The sequence below is a fragment of the Salmo trutta genome, chromosome 1 (assembly GCF_901001165.1).
Source record: "Salmo trutta chromosome 1, fSalTru1.1, whole genome shotgun sequence".
Lineage (NCBI taxonomy): Eukaryota > Metazoa > Chordata > Actinopteri > Salmoniformes > Salmonidae > Salmo > Salmo trutta.
The window spans coordinates 52643307-52661933 of NC_042957.1; the positions used below are offsets into that span (position 1 = coordinate 52643307).

The window sequence follows — 18627 nt, forward strand, 5'->3', positions numbered from 1 at the left end:
GATGTCAACAGTTCTTAGAAGTCTTTTTAATGAAACTAGAGTGATAAAGACATACTTCTATATCCTATCAACAGTGTGGCCATAACTTTGTTTTGTTTTGGAGGACTGGGGAGGAACCGGTGACCTTGATTGGTGGAACAACGTTTTCTACTTTGACTGTGTGTTTGTTCACAACCTCAGAGACTTAACTTCAAAAACAGAAATGGTACGCCTCCTCTCCTTCACTCACCTGTCCCTGAGTTCCTGTAGCTCCTCGCACATATCCTCGTCTTCGCTCTCTGTCTCGTCACTGCTGACATACGAGGCGCTGCGTGTGTAGCTCATCCAGGGCTGGTTCAGGTTGCTCCCGCTGAACTGGGGGCTCACCGCCGTACCCTCCCACAGGCTCAGGCTCAGCCTCCTACCCCCCCTTCTCCTCAGCTCCTCCTCCTCATCCTCCTCTCCCTCCTTTTTCTCCTTGTCTGGAACCTTGTCTGGCTCCTTGTCTGGCTCCTCCTCACTCTCCTGCTTGTCCTCCTGCTCTGTCTGCTTAGGGCCTCCAGGCAAGGACTGGGCGATGTCTAGGTTACACAGGGGCCCGCCGGGGAATCGCTGGGGAGGAGACACGGTTACGGTGCTAACACTGCTTTCTGATTCGCCCCCCTGCTCCTCGGTGCTGGTATCAGATTCACTTTCCCGGGAGGAAGGGCTGGTGCTAATGGTGACTGTGGGCGGGGTTTGGTGTTGTGGGTGGGTTTGGGGAGGATCCTGGGCGGGGCTAGCGGAGGCTGCAGGGATCTCTCTGCTGGGTGTGACCTGGAAACGGCCGACGGTAACTGTAGGCTTTTTCTCTGTTGGAGGGAAAGAGAGAGAGAGAAGAGAGCGGGGGGAGAGCGAGAGTCATGTCACATTACGTAATTGACACCCATTATAATGGTGTCTAGAAAGAGTCATTGACATCAAGCCAGCCTACTCATCTACACAACAAGGTTGGGCACTTGGGGGGCAGACTTAACTGTACAATGATTTAAGTCATGTTGCTTGAGAGAGTACCTTGGGGTCATACAAGTACACAGTAAAAAGTGAATTAATAAATTAATGAGCCACAGTATCATATATTAAGTTGCCATGGACACAGCAGGTGCAAAAATACAATGTGGTTTTTCCTGACATATCGGCTTCCTTGGAAACAGACAGTGCTTTAAAAATGTACATGAATTAAAAATGAATTGACGTGATTGACTATTATTAGCTCATCATGCCAAATGCATACACAATGAAAAGGTGTATGGCATGGAGAGAGAGCTTACCCTCAGAGATAGGTGACAGTCTGCTTTTGGCAGCGTTTGCTCCCGACTCTGACACCACCAGGGGTGAAGAGGTTCTTAGCCTGGGTGAAGACACCTGCAGGGTAAAACAACAACAACATTCTTTCAGCTTTACCATCTCAGTACTGTTATAATACACTGTGCCAGAACATGTTACAGGCGCATCTAATCTATAAAACACTGTAGAGGAACAGGTTTGAGGTTTTAAAGGTAAGGCAACACAGGTTGAAACAAATTCATATCCTACAGTATACAGTTCTTCTTCATGTATATGAGCATATATTTATTAAGTGACTCACGGTGCTCTGTGGGCTGGCTGGAGTTGAGGAGGAGGGGGAGCTGGTGATAGAGGTGGAGGCTGAGCTGTCTGTCTGCTCCTGGAACCCCACCCTGGGCCCCAGCTGGCAATACATCTGGGGACTCGCCCTGGATCCTGGAGGAGAGAGGCTGGAGCCAACTTGCCTGAAAGCAGTCCCATCCACTAGCCCGCCAGGTTGGGGTGACCCTGGGGCTACTTTGGCTTTCAACAGGCCCTGTTGGTGCAGAGCCTGGGTGTCTGCATACTGCTGGCACATGTCCAGATACTGGCCTGCTGTTATCTGGCCCTGGGGTTGGTAGGGGCCCTCCCCTGGCATCAACTGGGGAGGGCCAAACATGGAGGGGTGGTAGGAGCCAGACTGGGCTGGGTTCAGACCGCTGGGCATGGAGGTGGGGGGCATGAAGGACTGGGCCACGCTCATGGCCAGGGACAACACGTTGGCCAGGGAAAAGAGGGGCTGGTTGTGGCTGTTGGGGGGCCACATGCCTGGGTTCTGCTGCTGTTGGGCAGGAGGGGTGGGCTGGGGGGTATTGCCCATTACCTCACCCCTCAGATGTAACATTTCACCGTCCTGCTGCTGCCCTGGGGTGGCCGGCTTGGCCGGGGAGGAGGAAGGGGATGGGGAAGAGGAGGAGAGGTTGGAGTTGCTTAGGACCCGGTGGAGGGTCTCGGGGGTGAGGGGGGCGCTTGCGGGCTTTGAGGAGGTCTGGGTGACAGGGTAAGGGAAGGGGAAGTGGGTGTTGGGGACATAGGGGGGCTTGGGGTACTGCAGGGGAGGCAGCTGATTGAGGGGCATCACGGGGGGCACGGCCTTGGGGTGGGAATACTGGGGGTAATGGGAAGCAGGCGGGTGGAAAGTCTGGGAAGAACCTGGAAGACGCATAAGGAATATTGGGGTTAGACTCATAAGTAGGGGAACAATCTGACTTATGACTGGGTTCCATCCACAAACAGAATAAAGACCTGTTCTAAAGAGTTCATGTTAAATAGACAGCATTCCCTTCTGCCTAGCACCACATCTAAAGTAACCAATCAGTTATTTACAACATAAATCAAACTGGACCACCTGAGGAAAGACCTACTTTCACTCAGATACAGAATTGGTTACATTCGCTTTTCCTCTCACAAATGTAGATACTTCCCTCCTTTTTCAATCTTACCAATGGACAGAGATATCATTCTGCAGCACAACTTCAGCTCAGTTAAGCACAGGTTCCCATGAAATCAAGGCATGTCAGTCAAAAGGAAATTTGACACCACCCAGAGTGTCAAAAGCAATTACAGACCACAAAAATAAACAAAAGCTAAAACGTGTCAATGATGAATGGATTATGTAACTCACTTAACTCCTCTTTCACATTGCAGCTGCACATAAACCTCACACCTGTAAAAACAGTCTGAATGGCAACTCTCAGTAGATATGAGGCAGAGTGGGAAAATCCCCACTGTATCGGTCAATAAACATTCTGAGAGCAACTGGGGGAGGGGGGGAGAGAGAGAGAGAGAGAGAGAGAGAGAGAAAGAGAGAGAAAGAGAGAGAGAGAGAGAGAGAGAGAGAGAGAGAGAGAGAGAGAGAGAGAGAGAGAGAGAGAGAGAGAGAGAGAGAGAGAGAGAGAGAGAGAGAATAAGAGAGAGAGAGAGAATAAGAGAGAGAGAGAGAATAAGAGAGAGAGAGAATAAGAGAGAGAGAGAGAATAAGAGAGAGAGAGAGAATAAGAGAGAGAGAGAGAATAAGAGAGAGAGAGAGAATAAGAGAGAATTCAGGCCTGAACCGTCCCCCCTCTGGGTGGTTGAGGTAAATACCCAGGGGACACTGCTCTGGGGCGAACTCAGACTCTGAGGTGCCTGAGAGGAGGAAGCTAGCACGCACAGTGCTAGCTGATAGCACTCTGCTCTACAGCAAACCTGAACACTAGAGGTGAGTGGGTGTGTGAGTGGGGATACCAGATCTTCGAATAACCTTATGCCCATATAGAGTATCACATGTTTTGTCTCCAATTGCCAGAAGGCCTATTGTTTCTAATGGAAATCTTCTTCTGCCTATCTCGATGCCCGATTGGTAAACAAAAATATACTTTGGCAATATCAAATCATATCAACACCGCTACTCAGACTACTACTGTAATAAGCATTCAAAGTCTAAGACTCAAAGTCGGATGTCCGAGAGGCAAAAAACAGTGTTTGTTGTTTGCAGTAACTTTTTTTGTTATTGTAACATCCCAAACAGACGTGGCAGTTTCGACCTATTAAGGATTCCAGCTATAAATGAAAGGTTTTTGTTACTGTGGTTGATGGTGAGCAGCCAGACAGTTTTTCTGGGGTTGGAGTGTGGTACGTACTTGACGTGGTCTGGAAGGACTGAGAGCGGAGGGGACGAACAGAAGGAACCGCCTTTGGGTCGATGTAGAAGTCTCCAACAGGCGCCACAGGAGACGAGCCTCGGAGCTGAGCAACGCTGCCCTCAGCAAAGTCTGGCCCAGAGAGACAAATAAACCTTTAAACAAGCGCAGATATACCAAAGTGACATTGATCATACCGTATTGATGTGTTTGTGGGGACTGATGACAAATCTACATGTGATGGACGTCACTGTGCTGCTTAGGTTACCAATTCAATTCAGTTGATTGATTGATTTTATTAGCCGGTTAAAAAAGTACATATACACACAGTACATACATTTACAAACATGACAGGGATAGCGCAATAAAGTCAGATAATTATTTCCATTATGGTCCCTAAAGTACAACATTACAGTTACAGACATAAAATGCCTATAGAAAGTCTACATCTCCCTTGGATTTCTTCACATTCTATTGTGTTACAAAGTGGGATTAAAATTGATTTTATTGTCAACGATCTACATAAAATACTCTGTAATGTCAAAGTGGAAGAGAAATTCTAACATTTGTCAGCTTCATGAAATATAAAACACTCATATACCTTGATTAGATAAGTATTCACTCCCCTGAGTGTTGCTACATGTTATAAACACTTTTGGCAGTGATTACAGCTGTGAGTCTTCATGGGTAAGTCTCATAAGAGCTTTACACATGTAACAGTATAGCTTCCGTCCCTCTACTCGCCCCTACAGTGAGGGAAAAAAGTATTTGATCCCCTGCTGATTTTGTACGTTTGCCCACTGACAAAGAAATTATCAGTCTATAATTTGAATGGTAGGTTTATTTGAACAGTGAGAGACAGAATAACAACACAAAAATCCAGAAAAACGCATGTCAAAAATGATTTGCATTTTAATGAGGGAAATAAGTATTTGACCCCTCTGCAAAACATGACTTAGTACTTGGTGGCAAAACCCTTGTTGGCAATCACAGAGGTCAGACGTTTCTTGTAGTTGGCCACCAGGTTTGCACACATCTCAGGAGAGATTTTGTCCCACTCCTCTTAGCAGATCTTCTCCAAGTCATTAAGGTTTCGAGGCTGACGTTTGGCAACTCGAACCTTCAGCTCCCTCCACAGATTTTCTATGGGATTAAGGTCTGGAGACTGGCTAGGCCACTCCAGGACCTTAATGTGCTTCTTCTTGAGCCACTCCTTTGTTGCCTTGGCCGTGTGTTTTGGGTCATTGTCATGCTGGAATATCCATCCACGACCTATTTTCATTGCACTGGCTGAGGGAAGGAGGTTCTCACCCAAGATTTGACGGTACATGGCCCCGTCCATCGTCCCTTTGATGCGGTGAAGTTGTTCTGTCCCCTTAACAGAAAAACACCCCCAAAGCATAATGTTTCCACCTCCATGTTTGACGGTGGGGATGGTATTCTTGGGGTCATAGGCAGCATTCCTCCTCCCCAAACACGACGAGTTGAGTTGATGCCAAAGAGCTCCATTTTGGTCTCATCTGACCACAACACTTTCACCCAGTTGTGGTCTGAATCATTCAGATGTTCATTGGCAAACTTCAGACGGGCCTGTATATGTGCTTTCTTGAGCAGGGGGACCTTGCGAGCGCTGCAGGATTTCAGTCCTTCACGGCGTAGTGTGTTACCAATTGTTTTCTTGGTGACAATGGTCCCAGCTGCCTTGAGATCATTGACAAGATCCTCCCGTGTAGTTCTGGGCTGATTCCTCACCGTTCTCATGATCATTGCAACTCCACGAGGTGAGATCTTGCATGGAGCCCCAGGCCGAGGGAGATTGACAGTTCTTTTGTGTTTCTTCCATTTGCGAATAATCGCACCAACTGTTGTCACCTTCTCACCAAGCTGCTTGGCGATGGTCTTGTAGCCCATTCCAGCCTTGTGTAGGTCTACAATCTTGTCCCTGACATCCTTGGAGAGCTCTTTGGTCTTGGTCATGGTGGAGAGTTTGGAATCTGATTGATTGATTGCTTCTGTGGACAGGTGTCTTTTTTACAGGTAACAAACTGCGGATAGGAGCACTCCCTTTAAGAGTGTGCTCCTAATCTCAGCTCGTTACCTGTATAAAAGACACCTGTGAGCCAGAAATCTTTCTGATTGAGAGGGGGTCAAATACTTATTTCCCTCATTAAAATGAAAATCAATTTATAACATTTTTGACATGGATTTTTTTGTTGTTATTCTGTCTCTCACTGTTCAAATAAACCTACCATTAAAATTATAGACTGATCATTTCTTTGTCAGTTGGCAAATGTACAAAATCAGCAGGGGATGAAATACTTTTTTCCCCTCACTGTACCTGGGCTCGAACCAGGGACCCTCTGCACACATCAACAACTGACACCCACGAAGCATCGTTACCCATCGCTCCACAAAAGCCGCGGCCCTTGCAGGGCAAGGGGAACAACTACTTCAAGGTCTCAGAGTGACATCACCGATTGAAACGCTATTAGCGTGCACCCCACTAAGTAGCTAGCCATTTCACATCGGTTACACACACATGGATTGTGAAATATTTGCCAATTATTATTTTCAAAATTCTCCAAGCTCTGTCAAGGGTGTTGGGGATCATGGCTAGACAGCAATGTTCAAGTCTTTGCATATATTTTAAAGCAGATCCTTCATCCTGAAAAACTCCCAAGTCTTTGCTGATGTCAAGCATACCCATATGATGATGCAGCCACCACCATACTTGAAAATAAGGAGGCAGTTACTCAGTGATGTGTTGTGTTGGATATGCCCCAAACATAAGGCTTTGCATTTAGGCCAAAAATTGTAGTCCTTCTCTGTTTTTGTTGTTGTTGCAGTATTACTTTAGTGCCTCGTTGCATACATCTGCATGTTTTGGAATATTTGTATTCCTTTATATTTGTATCCTTTTCACTCTGTCATTTAGGTCATTATTGTAGAGTCGCTACAATGTTGTTGATCCATCTTCAGTTTTCTCCCATCACAGCCATTGAACTGGAGCGGTTTTAAAATCATCAATGTCTGATTTGTTATTGTTACCCATCTACCAATCACTGCCCTTCTTTATGAGGCATTCGAAAAGCTCCCTGGTCTTCATAGTTGAATCTGTGGTTGAAATTCAATACTTGACTGAGGGACCTTACAGATGTTGTACGTACGGGAGACAGAGGAATGGCTAGTCTAAACTAAGGGGGTAAATACTTATGCAACAAATGTATTTTAGTTATTCAACTTTTATTAATTTGTAAAAATTAGCAGAATTTTCTTTTCACTTTGACATTATGGAGTATTTTGTGTAGATCAATGACAAAAAAATACAATTAAATCTATTTCAATCCCACTTTGTAACACAACAAAATGTGAAAGAAGTTCAAAGAGGTGCAGACTTTGAATAGGCAATATAGAAACATACATCTATACATATATTGCACACGCACACAGGGAATCTTCCTTACCGGGCAAAGATGAAGAGGAATGTGTCCGTTCCAGTCCATGCGCGTGTAAGTTTGGCTGAAATACAATCACAAAGCAAGTCAACCAATCAACCGTTAAAATCACTCCATGTCATATGCTGTCTTGCTGCAGAGGATTGCCATGCACTTGTTTTTGTTGTTAAGTTGTTATAAAGATCAGGGGCAAATAACCCAGGGCCTTGAAGTTGTTGTTCATTGTAAGTGGGACCAACAAGTGCACAACTTACAAAACAACAACTGACAAAACCAACCATCTGTCTCAGGGATGCATATCTCTGGTCCTTGAGTTCTACAGTCGCGCTGATTAGATTTTTCACCAGGCAGTTGATTGATGTTACTGATTAGCTGTAGAGTACAAATACCTCCTTTCCCAGGTAGAAATCAGTCCCACTGTTGAATTCAAGACGAAAATCAGGACTGTGGCCCTCAAGGACTGGAGGTGTGCACCACATACAGTTGAAGTCGGAAGTTTACATACACCTTAGCCAAATACATTTAAACTCAGTTTTTCACAATTCCTGACATTTAATCCTAGTAAAAATTCCCTGTCTTAGGTCAGTTAGGATCACCACTTTATTTTAAGAATGTGAAATGTCAGAATAACAGTAGAGAGTGATTTATTTCAGCTTTTATTTCTTTCATCACATTCCCAGTGGGTCAGAAGTTTACATACACTCAATTAGTATTTCTTAGCATTGCCTTTAAATTGTTTAACTTGGGTCAAACGTTTCGGGTAGCCTTCCACGAGCTTCACACAATAAGTTGGGTGAATTTTGGCCTATTCCTCCTGACAGAGCTGGTGTAACTGAGTCAGGTTTGTAGGCCTCCAGGCTCGCACACACTTTTTCAGTTCTGCCCACAAATCTTCTATAGGATTGAGGTCAGGGCTTTATGATGGCCACTCCAATATCTTGACTTTGTTGTCCTTAACCTCTAGAGGACCCCTTCGAGATAAAATCCCGTTAACGGGATTGGTTGGACAACAACCAGTGAGATAGCACGGTGCGAAAAAAAAAAAAAATTCTCAAAATTAAAATTCAAGTATTATACGGCATTTTAAAGATACTCTACTCGTTAATCGAATCACATTGTCCAATTTCAAAAAGGCTTTACGGTGAAAACAAAACATTAGATTATTTTAGGATAGCACATTAGCAAAAAAAAAAAAGCAGCCATTTTCCAAGCACGGATGGATAGCTGTCACAAAACCAGATATACAGCTAAAATTAAGCACTAACCTTTGACAATCTTCATCAGATTACACTCCTAGGACATCATGTTAGACAATACATGCATTTGTTGTTCGATCAAGTTCATATTTATATCCAAAAACCCAATTTTTACATTGGCGCGTGATGTTCAGAAAATGTTTTCTCCCCATAACTCCCAGTGAATAGGCACATACATCTACAGAATAACTCATAAACGTTGACAAAATGTATAACAATTATTTAAAGAATTAGAGATAATCTACTCCTTTATGCAACCACTTTGTCAGATTTCAAAATAACTTTATGGAAAAAGCACATTGTTCAATATTCTGAGTACAGAACTTAGCCTTCAATGCTAAGCTATACAGTTAGCCTACAACAACGGCGTCGATAAATCTCTAAAAATATGTTCGAAATATTTTCTTACCTTTGCTGATCTTCGGCGGAATGCACTCGGAAGGGCACCATGTGGCGTGGACGCAAATCCATAGACGAAATGGTGAAAAGTTCCATTACCGTTTGTAGAAACACGTCAAACGATGTTTACAATCAATCCTTTAGGGTATTTTTAACGTAAAATTGCGATAATTTTACAACCGGGCAATAGGTATTCATCCCAGAAGAAAAATAAAAAACAACGAAGTCACGTGCATGCGCGTCATAAGACACCTGTCCTCAGACTGGCCAGTGATTGACTGAGCCACAATTTTCTGCCTGGTAACAGGTGACGGATGAAACCAGTTCCTAAAGATTGTTGACAGCCAATGGAAGAGTTAGGAGGTGCAATGTAAATCCTATGTCACTGTAGTTTTTCAAGGGATTCAAAAGAAAAACGTCATTTCTAATTTCTCCCACTTCCTGATTCAATTTTTCTCAGGTTTTTGCCTGCCATATGAGTTCTGTTATACTCACAGACACCATTCAAACAGTTTTAAAAACTTCAGAGTGTTTTCTATCCAAATCTACTAATAATATGCATATTCTATTTTCTGGGCCAGAGTAGTAACATGTTTAAATTGGGAACGTTTTTCATCCGGCCGTGAAAATACTGCCCCCTAGCCCCAACAGGTTTTAAGCCTCTTTGCCAAAACTTTGGAAGTATGCTTGGGGTCATTGTCCATTTGGAAGACACATTTGCGACCAAGCTTTAACTTCCTGACTGATGTCTTTAGATGTTGCTTCAATATATCCACATCATTTTCCTACCTCATGTTGCCATCTATTTTGTGAAGTGCACAAGTCCCTCCTGCAGCAAAGCACCCCCACAACATGATGCTGAAACCCCCATGCTTCACGGTTGGGATGGTATTCTTCGGCTTGCAAGCCTCCCCGTTTTTCCTCCAAACATAACGATGGTCACTATGGCCAAACAGTTCTATTTTTGTTTCATCAGACCAGAGGACATTTCTCCAAATAGTACGATCTTTGTCCCCATGTGCAGTTGCAAACCGTAGTCTGGCTTTTTTATAGCGGTTTTGGAGCAGTGGCTTCTTCCTTGCCTTGCGGCCTTTCAGGTTATGTCGATACAGGACACGTTTTACTGTGGATATAGATACTTTTGTACCCGTTTCCTCCAGCATCTTCACAAGATCCTTTGCTGTTGTTCTCGGATTGATTTGCACCTTTTGCACCAAAGTACGTTCATCTCTAGGAGACAGAATGCGTCTCCTTCCTGAGCAGTATGACGGCTGCGTGGTCCCATGGTGTTTATACTTGTGTACTATTGTTTGTACAGATGATCGTGGAACCTTCAGGCGTTTGGAAATTGCTCCCAAGGATGAACCAGACTTGGAGGTCTACAATTTTCTTTCTAAGGTCTTGGCTGATTTCTTTTGATTTTCCCATGAAGTCAAGCAAAGAGGCACTGAGTTTGAAGGTAGGCCTTGAAATACATCCACAAGTACACCTCCTATTGACTCAAATGAAGTCAAATAGCCTATCAGAAGCTTCTAAAGCCATGACATCATTTTCTGTAATTTTCCAAGCTGTTTAAAGGCACAGTCAACTTTGTGTATGTAAACTTCTTACCCACTGGAATTGCGATACAGTTAATTATAAGTGAAATTATCTGTCTATAAACAATTGTAGGAAAAATTACTTGTGTCATGCACAAAGTAGATGTCCTAACTGACTTGCCAAAACTATATTTTGTTACAAGAAATTTGTGGAGTGGTTGAAAAACGAGTTTTAATGATTCCAACCTAAGCGTATGTAAACTTCCGACTTCAACTGTAAATATACTGAACAAAAATATAAATGCAACATGTAAAGTGTTGGTCCCATTTTCCATGAGCTGAAATAAAAGATCCCAGAAATGTTCCAAATGCACAAAAAGCTTATTTTTCTAAAATGTTGTGCACAAATGTGTTCATTTCCCTGTTAGTGAGCATTTCTCCTTTGCCAAGATAATCCATCCACCTGACAAGTATGGCCTATCAAGAAGCTGATTAAACAGCATGATCATTACAGGTGCACCTTGTGCTGAGGACATTAAAAGGCCACTCTAAAATGTTCAGTTTGGTCACACAACACAATGCCACAAATGTCTCAAGTTTTGAGGGAGCATGCAGTTGGCATGCTGACAGCAGGAATGTCCACCAGACCTGTTGCCAGAGAATTTAATGTTAATTTCTCTACCATAAGCCGCCTCCAACGTTGTTTTAGAGAATTTGGCTGTACAGCCAACCGGCCTCACAACCACAGACCACAAGTAACCACGCCAGCCCAGGACCGCCACATACGGCTTCTTCACCTGTGGGATCGTATGAGGAGGGGGAGGGAGGTGCTGAGGAGTATTTCTGTCTGTAACAAAGCCCTTTTTGGGGGAAAAAGTTATTCTGATTGGCTGGGACTGGCTCCCAAGTGGGTGGCCCTATGCCCTCCTAGACCCACCCATGGCTGCACCCCTGCCCAGTCATGTGAAATCAATAGATTAGGTCCTAATGAATTTATTTCTATTGACTGATTTCCTTATATGAACCCAAATTCAGTAAAATCGTAGAAATTGTTGCATGTTGCGTTTATAGTTTTGTTCAGTATAGATGGTTGGTTTTGTAACTATTGTTGGTCCTACATAAAAAATAAGACTTTTAAGGCTTAAGTTTTCATAAACCCTACATAGATGCTTCACAAATGACTGATAAGCAGGTTCTACTGGTGGTAATATTACAGGTTTTTAAACACACTGTATTGTGTTGTGTTTGGTCTGTGTACAGCATGCACATGTGGACCATGCCAACAATGGGCAGCAGCGGTGGTTAACCTGGCATCGTGGCACTGACCAATTATGTATATGTCTATGGCACTGACCTGCGAGGCGGACAGGGTGCCCACTTCGCTGAGGTAGGGGTAGAGCTGGTGGGCAGTGTCCCCCAGATTCAGGGGCTCACCCCTCCTCATCAGGGCCTCTGCACGCTTGATGATGTCACGCATGCGGTAGATGAAGCCCTCCTGCTCAGAGGGAAGGATGAACTCATTGTGGACCTGAGGGAGTTAAATCAATCAGTCAATCAATCCGTAAATGAATCATTCAATGAATAAAACAGATATGAGTGAAGGAACAGTTAGATTTGACAGATTTGACGATTGAGACAAACACGGACACAGATGGACAAAGTTAGGGAAGAAAGAAAGGAAGATTTTGAATGTGAGTAAACAATCATCTTTGCTTGTTGTTGTCAGGATTTCATAACAGACACCCACTTAGCTAGCCCTGAAACATGGCTGTAGACTCGTAGCCGCTATAGGAGTCTATAGCCATGTGTCAGGGCTACCACTTAGGCAGATGGCTATTGGAGCAGTGAGTCGATAGCTTTCATACACACTAGTTTTGAAACTAGTTTTGCAAGTACAATGCCAAGTGCATTGTCCAGGTAACTGCCAAAATAAAGTGGAACATCAACATGAAGTGTCTTTCTATTTTATTTGACCTTTCTTGTTACAGGTTTTTCTCATTGAGATAACATCTCTTTTCCAAGAGAGACCTGGTCCAATAGTCTTAATAGGGTGTTGGGCCACCATGAGCCAGAACAGCTTCAATGCACCTTGGCATAGATTCAACAAGTGTTTGGAACTATATTGGAGGGATGCGACACCATTCTTCCATAAGAAATTTCATCATTTGTTGATGGTAGTGGAAAACACTCTCGGGCACCGCTCCAGAATCTCCCATAAGTGTTCAATTGGGTTGAGATCTGGTGACTGAGACAGCCATGGCATTTGGTTTATAGTGTTTTCATGCTCATCAAACTATTTGGTGACCACTCGTGCCCTGTGGATGGGGGCATTGTCATCCTATGGGGCATAGTCATGGTAGCCAAAATAATGGCCTGCCCAGGATTTTTGTACATGACCCTAAGCATGATGGGATGTTAATTGCTTAATTAACTCAGGACCCACACCTGTGTGGAAGCACCTACTTTTAGTATATTTTGTATCCCTCATTTGAAGTGTTTCCGTTATTTTGGCAGTTACCTGTATGTTGAGATGAGATGGACACAACAACATAAAATACAGGACACCATATTCAGATGACAAGAGATAAAACAGTATCTAAGCAAGCCTAAATATCGTATATATTAAATGCTAAAAAAAGATGTCTCTTTTTTTGTACCAAGCCAAGCACACACACACACACACACACACACACACACACACACACCACTCACCATGACAGCAGCAATGTCCTCCGGGTTGTCTCCGTCCAGGTCAAACTTAAAGGTCACCATCTTACTGTTGTGAGTCTGGAGCTGACACTCCACCACACGGTCCACTTTGTCAGATAACTGGAAGGACAGGAGAAAAACGAGTGTTTATCCACTCAGAACACCTAGCCACTTGACAAGACCAAGGATGACTTGGATTGCAATCCTCTGTCTATATGATTAATTCATCAAATCAAATTTTATTTGTCACATACACATGGTTAGCAGATGTTAATGCGAGTGTAGCGAAATGCTTGTGCTTCTAGTTCCGACAATGCAGTAATATCCAACGAGTAATCTAACCTAACAATTTCACAACAATTACATTATACACACAAGTGTAAAGGAATGAATAAGAATATGTACATAAAAAAAATATATAAATGAGTGTTTGTATAGAACAGCATAGGCAAGATGCAGTGGATGGTATAGAGTACAGTATATACATATGAGATGAGTAATGTAGGATATGTAAACATTATATGAAGTGGCATTGTTTAAAGTGGCTAGTGATACAATTATTACATCAATTTTTCCATTATTAAAGTGGCTGGAGTTGAGTCAGTATGTTGGCAGCAGCCACTCAATGTTAGTGATGGCTGTTTAACAGTCTGATGGCCTTGAGATAGAAGCTGTTTTTCAGTCTCTCGGTCCCTGCTTTGATGCACCTGTACTGACCTCGCCTTCTGGATGATAGCGGGGTGAACAGGCAGTGGCTCGGGTGGTTGTTGTCCTTGATGATCTTTTTGGCCTTCCTGTGACATTGGGTGGTGTAGGTGTCCTGGAGGGCAGGTAGTTTGCCCCCGGTGATGCGTTGTGCAGACCTCACTACCCTCTGGAGAGCCTTGCGGTTATGGGCAGAGCAGTTGCCGTACCAGGCGGTGATACAGCCCGACAGGATGCTCTCGATTGTGCATCTGTAAAAGTTTGAGTGTTTTTGGTGACAAGCCGAATTTCTTCAGCCTCCTGAGGTTTAAGAGGCGCTGCTGCGCCTTCTTCACCACGCTGTCTGTGTGGTTGGACCATTTCAGTTTGTCCGTGATGTGTACGCCGAGGAACTTAAAACTTTCTACCCTCTCCACTACTGTCCCGTCGATGTGGATAGGGGGGTGCTCCCTCTGCTGTTTCCTGAAGTCCACGATCATCTCCTTTGTTTTGTTGACGTTGAGTGTAAGGTTATTTTCCTGACACCACACTCCGAGAGCCCCCTGTAGGCCGTCTCGTCGTTGTTGGTAATCAAGCCTACCACTGTAGTGTCGTCTGCAAACTTGATGATTGAGTTGGAGGCATGCATGGCCACGCAGTCGTGGGTGAACAGGGAGTACAGGAGAGGGCTGAGAACGCACCCTTGTGGGGCCCCAGTGTTGAGGATCAGCGGGGTGGAGATGTTGTTACCTAACCTCACCACCTGGGGGTGGCCCGTCAGGAAGTCCAGGACCCAGTTGCACAGGGCGGGGTCGAGACCCAGGGTCTCGAGCTTGATGACGAGTTTGGAGGGTACTATGGTGTTAAATGCTGAGCTGTAGTCGATGAACAGCATTTTCACATAGGTATTCCTCTTGTCCAGATGGGTTAGGGCAGTGTGCAGTGTGATTGCGATTGCGTCGTCTGTGGACCTATTCGGCGGTAAGCAAATTGGAGTGGGTCTAGGGTGTCAGGTAGGGTGGAGGTGATATGGTCCTTGACAAGTCTCTCAAAGCACTTCATGATGACTACGGGGTGGTAGTCATTTAGCTCAGTTACCTTAGCTTTCTTGGGAACAGGAACAATGGTGGCCCTCTTGAAGCATGTGGGGACAGCAGACTGGGATAAGGATTGATTGAATATGTCCGTAAACACACCAACCAGCTGGTCTGCGCATGCTCTGAGGACGCGGCTGGGGATGCCGTCTGGGCCTGCAGCCTTGCGAGGGTTGACACATTTAAATGTTTTGCTCACGTCGGCTGCAGTGAAGGAGAGCCTGCAGGTTTCGGTAGCGGGCCGTGTCAGTGGCACTGTATTGTCCTCAAAGCGAGCAAAGAAGTTGTTTAGTCTGTCTGGGAGCAAGACATCCTGGTCCGCGACGGGGCTGGTTTTTCCTTTTATAGTCCGTGATTGACTGTAGACCCTGTCACATACCTCTCGTGTCTGAGCCGTTGAATTGCGACTCTACTTTGTCTCTATACTGACGCTTAGCTTGTTTGATTGCCTTGCGGAGGAAATAGCTACACTGTTTGTATTCGGTCACCTTGTTTCCGGTCACCTTGCTCTGATTAAAAGCAGTGGTTCGCGCTTTCAGTTTTGAGCGAATGCTGCCATCAATCCACCGTTTCTGGTTTGGGAATGTTTTAATAGACGCTGTGGGTACGACATCGCCGATGCACCGCTCACAGACTCAGCGTATTCGTCAATGTTGTGGTCCGCCGCAATGCGGAACATATCCCAGTCCACGTGATCGAAGCAATCTTGAAGCGTGGAATCCGATTGGTCGGACCAGCGTTGAACAGACCTGAGCACGGGAGCTTCCTGTTTTAGTTTCTGTCTATAGGCTGGAAGCAACAAAATGGAGTCGTCGTCAGCTTTTCCGAAAGGAGGGCGGGGGAGGGCCTTATATGCGTCACAGAAGTTAGAATAACAATGATCTAGGGTTTTGCCAGCCCTGGTAGCACAATCGAAATGCTGATAGAATTTAGGGAGCCTTGTTTTCAGATTAGCCTTGTTAAAATCCCCAGCTACAATAAATGCAGCCTCAGGATATGTGGTTTCCAGTTTACATAGAGTCAAATGAAGTTTGTTCAGGGCCATCTGCTTGGAGGGGATATATGCGGCTGTGATTATAATCGAAGAGAGTTCTCTAGGTAGAACTGCTAACTGACAGACAGACAGAGAGATAGAGAAACAGACAGGCAGACATTCCATACCCCAGTGATTCGTAAGCGTGAGCGGGCTCTCCTCCTGAAGAGCTTGGTACCAGTACGTTTGTTGGCACTCTTTTCTGATAGGCCCTCATTGCCATCACTCAAGCCTGATGTCACATCAGAGGCATAGCTGTGGGGATAATCAGGAAGTGGATTGTTACAACTGCCCATGAGATTTAACACTGTCATTTTGTTATTGATAATACTAACTATTGCTATAAGAACACCTACACTACTACCACCACTACAAAAATGTTGACTACTAGCACTTGCAGTACCAATACAACTACTACTACTGAAAGTACAACAACAACTACTACTACTAATGTCTTATTTTTACTACACAACTAATAATGAACTGGTTATTAATGAGGCTGTAGTGTATGACCAAACAAACCCTTGAGAGTCTTCTAACTCCTATTAAAAGGTTATGTCCATCCCACCCAGCTCCCAGAAGGAAAAGCCTTTTAAGACCATTGACCTTCTCCCCCGACAGCATTATGGATTACAGTCAGAAAAGCACCTGAAGGGAAGGAAGTGCTCTGATGCCTCTTGCTCCACTCTCGCTCTAATTGCACACAGGAAATGGGGTAATTGGAGGATGAGGGCAGGGGGAGGATGGGTGAGAGAGAGAGTGTGTGTCTGTGTGAGTGTTAGGTGAGTCACACAGGAGAAAGGGAAGCACACTCCAACGGAGCGTGTGTTAACTGCACGGATACCCATTAGACAGAGAAGTTGTCCATTCTACTTTTATTTATTTTATTTAACCTTTATTTAACTAGTTAAAAGCAGCAAAGTGCTCATATAGTGGTTGTATACTTCTATAGTACATTTGAAATGTTTGTTCCTTTTTGGGCCTTTGTTGTCTTGATTGCAACACTGCCATACACACCACATTATACTTAGATACTGGCCATAAGGTGTGTGGGGCAGGTCTTTGCCTTTCTTTATACCCTGAACAACACCCCCATCATGGAAGAGGGGTTCTACATGTGTTTGGGTTACCTGTCGACAGGAGAAGAGAAACCACTGGCATTTCCTGACTGGGGCATGGTAGTGTTGGATACAGCGATACTCTGGGGGAGGGACAGAGGGTCAAAATAGTCTGTTGAGGTAGGGTGCTAAAATTACACACTCATGGCTATTCTGGGTATTAATGGCTTATCCACTCATCACTCTAATCATAAACACATATCCCCGCTATATAACTGGTAGGGCCCAGAAACTTTCCTGGTAAGGTGTTGTGTAAGAGTCCTAACTGGATATAACACCTTTTATAAACTGGCTGGTTCGGGCCCTGAATGCTGATTGGCTGACAGCTGTGGTATATCAGACCGTATACCACGGGTATGACAAAAACATTTATTTTTACTGCTCTAATAACGTTGGTAACCAGTTTATAATAGCAATAAGGCACCTTGTGGTTTGTGATATATTGCTAATATACCACGGCTTGTGTCCAGGCACGCCGCATTGCGCCGTGCGTAAGAACAGCCCTTAGCCGTGGTATATTGGCCATATACCACACCCCCCCAGGCTTTATTGCTTAAATATAACAGTTATAAGAAGTCATGATAATTAATATTTAGACTGTTGAGCTCTGGAGCCATAGAAATATAAACCTCAAGACCTTCATACAGGCTACCTACCGAGGGGAAGCGGAGAGCCGGGATTGGTGGAGCGTCAGGAGAAGGAGCCTTGATGGCCAGGGCCTCGATGTGAGGGATCTCCAGGGGCAACTGAACAGGAGTGATGGAGGAAGGGGCGGAGTTAACAGGAGGCTGGAGATGGGGATCCCCGGGATCCTGGAAGCCAGAGGAGCTCAGGTAGCCGTCCATCTCGCAGTCGGCTGCCATGGCGACATCATGGTTAAAGGAAGGGAAGTGAAGAGACAGAGAAGCGTTAACATTAACATTCTTTATGTCATGTAACCCTGACTGTTTTCAACATGTACTGCAGCGTAGCCTAGTGGTTAGAGCGTTGGACTAGTAACCGAAAGGTTGCAAGATCGAATCCCCGAGCTGACAAGGTACAAACCTGTCGTTCTGCCCCTGAGGCAGTTAATCCACTGTTCCTAGGCCCTCATTGAAAATAAGAATTTGTTCTTAACTGACTTGCCTAGTTAAATAAAGGTAAAATACAATTAATAAATATACTGTAAAAGTTAAGTCTTGTCTGGAAATAATGTATACTCAATGTTTCTTGTTATTTGTTAATGAAAAAAAAATCCAAACATGTCCTGAGGGAGGGGTCCTTTTTGGGCTCCACTAACAGGCACCGTGAGGGACGGCTACATGGATTAGCAGGGCTTGAGGGTAACCACAACAAATGGACAGAGGCACAACTGCAAAAGATTAGCCTACTTAAGA

At 44.5% G+C, this 18627-nt stretch overlaps 1 protein-coding gene across 1 annotated transcript in view; it reads right to left on the reverse strand.

The window, feature by feature from the left end:
* Positions 1–18627, reverse strand: part of LOC115199739 (serine/threonine-protein kinase WNK4-like) — a 75813-nt gene that overhangs the window by 1551 nt on the left and 55635 nt on the right. Inside the window, exons 8-17 of the mRNA XM_029762135.1 lie at positions 17908–18107; positions 17264–17334; positions 16262–16388; positions 13326–13442; positions 11968–12141; positions 7430–7484; positions 3966–4097; positions 1607–2496; positions 1290–1383; positions 230–830 (exon numbers count right to left, since the gene is read on the reverse strand). Coding sequence (XP_029617995.1) covers positions 230–830; positions 1290–1383; positions 1607–2496; positions 3966–4097; positions 7430–7484; positions 11968–12141; positions 13326–13442; positions 16262–16388; positions 17264–17334; positions 17908–18107 — 2461 coding nt within the window. The remainder of the gene's footprint in view (positions 1–229; positions 831–1289; positions 1384–1606; positions 2497–3965; positions 4098–7429; positions 7485–11967; positions 12142–13325; positions 13443–16261; positions 16389–17263; positions 17335–17907; positions 18108–18627) is intronic.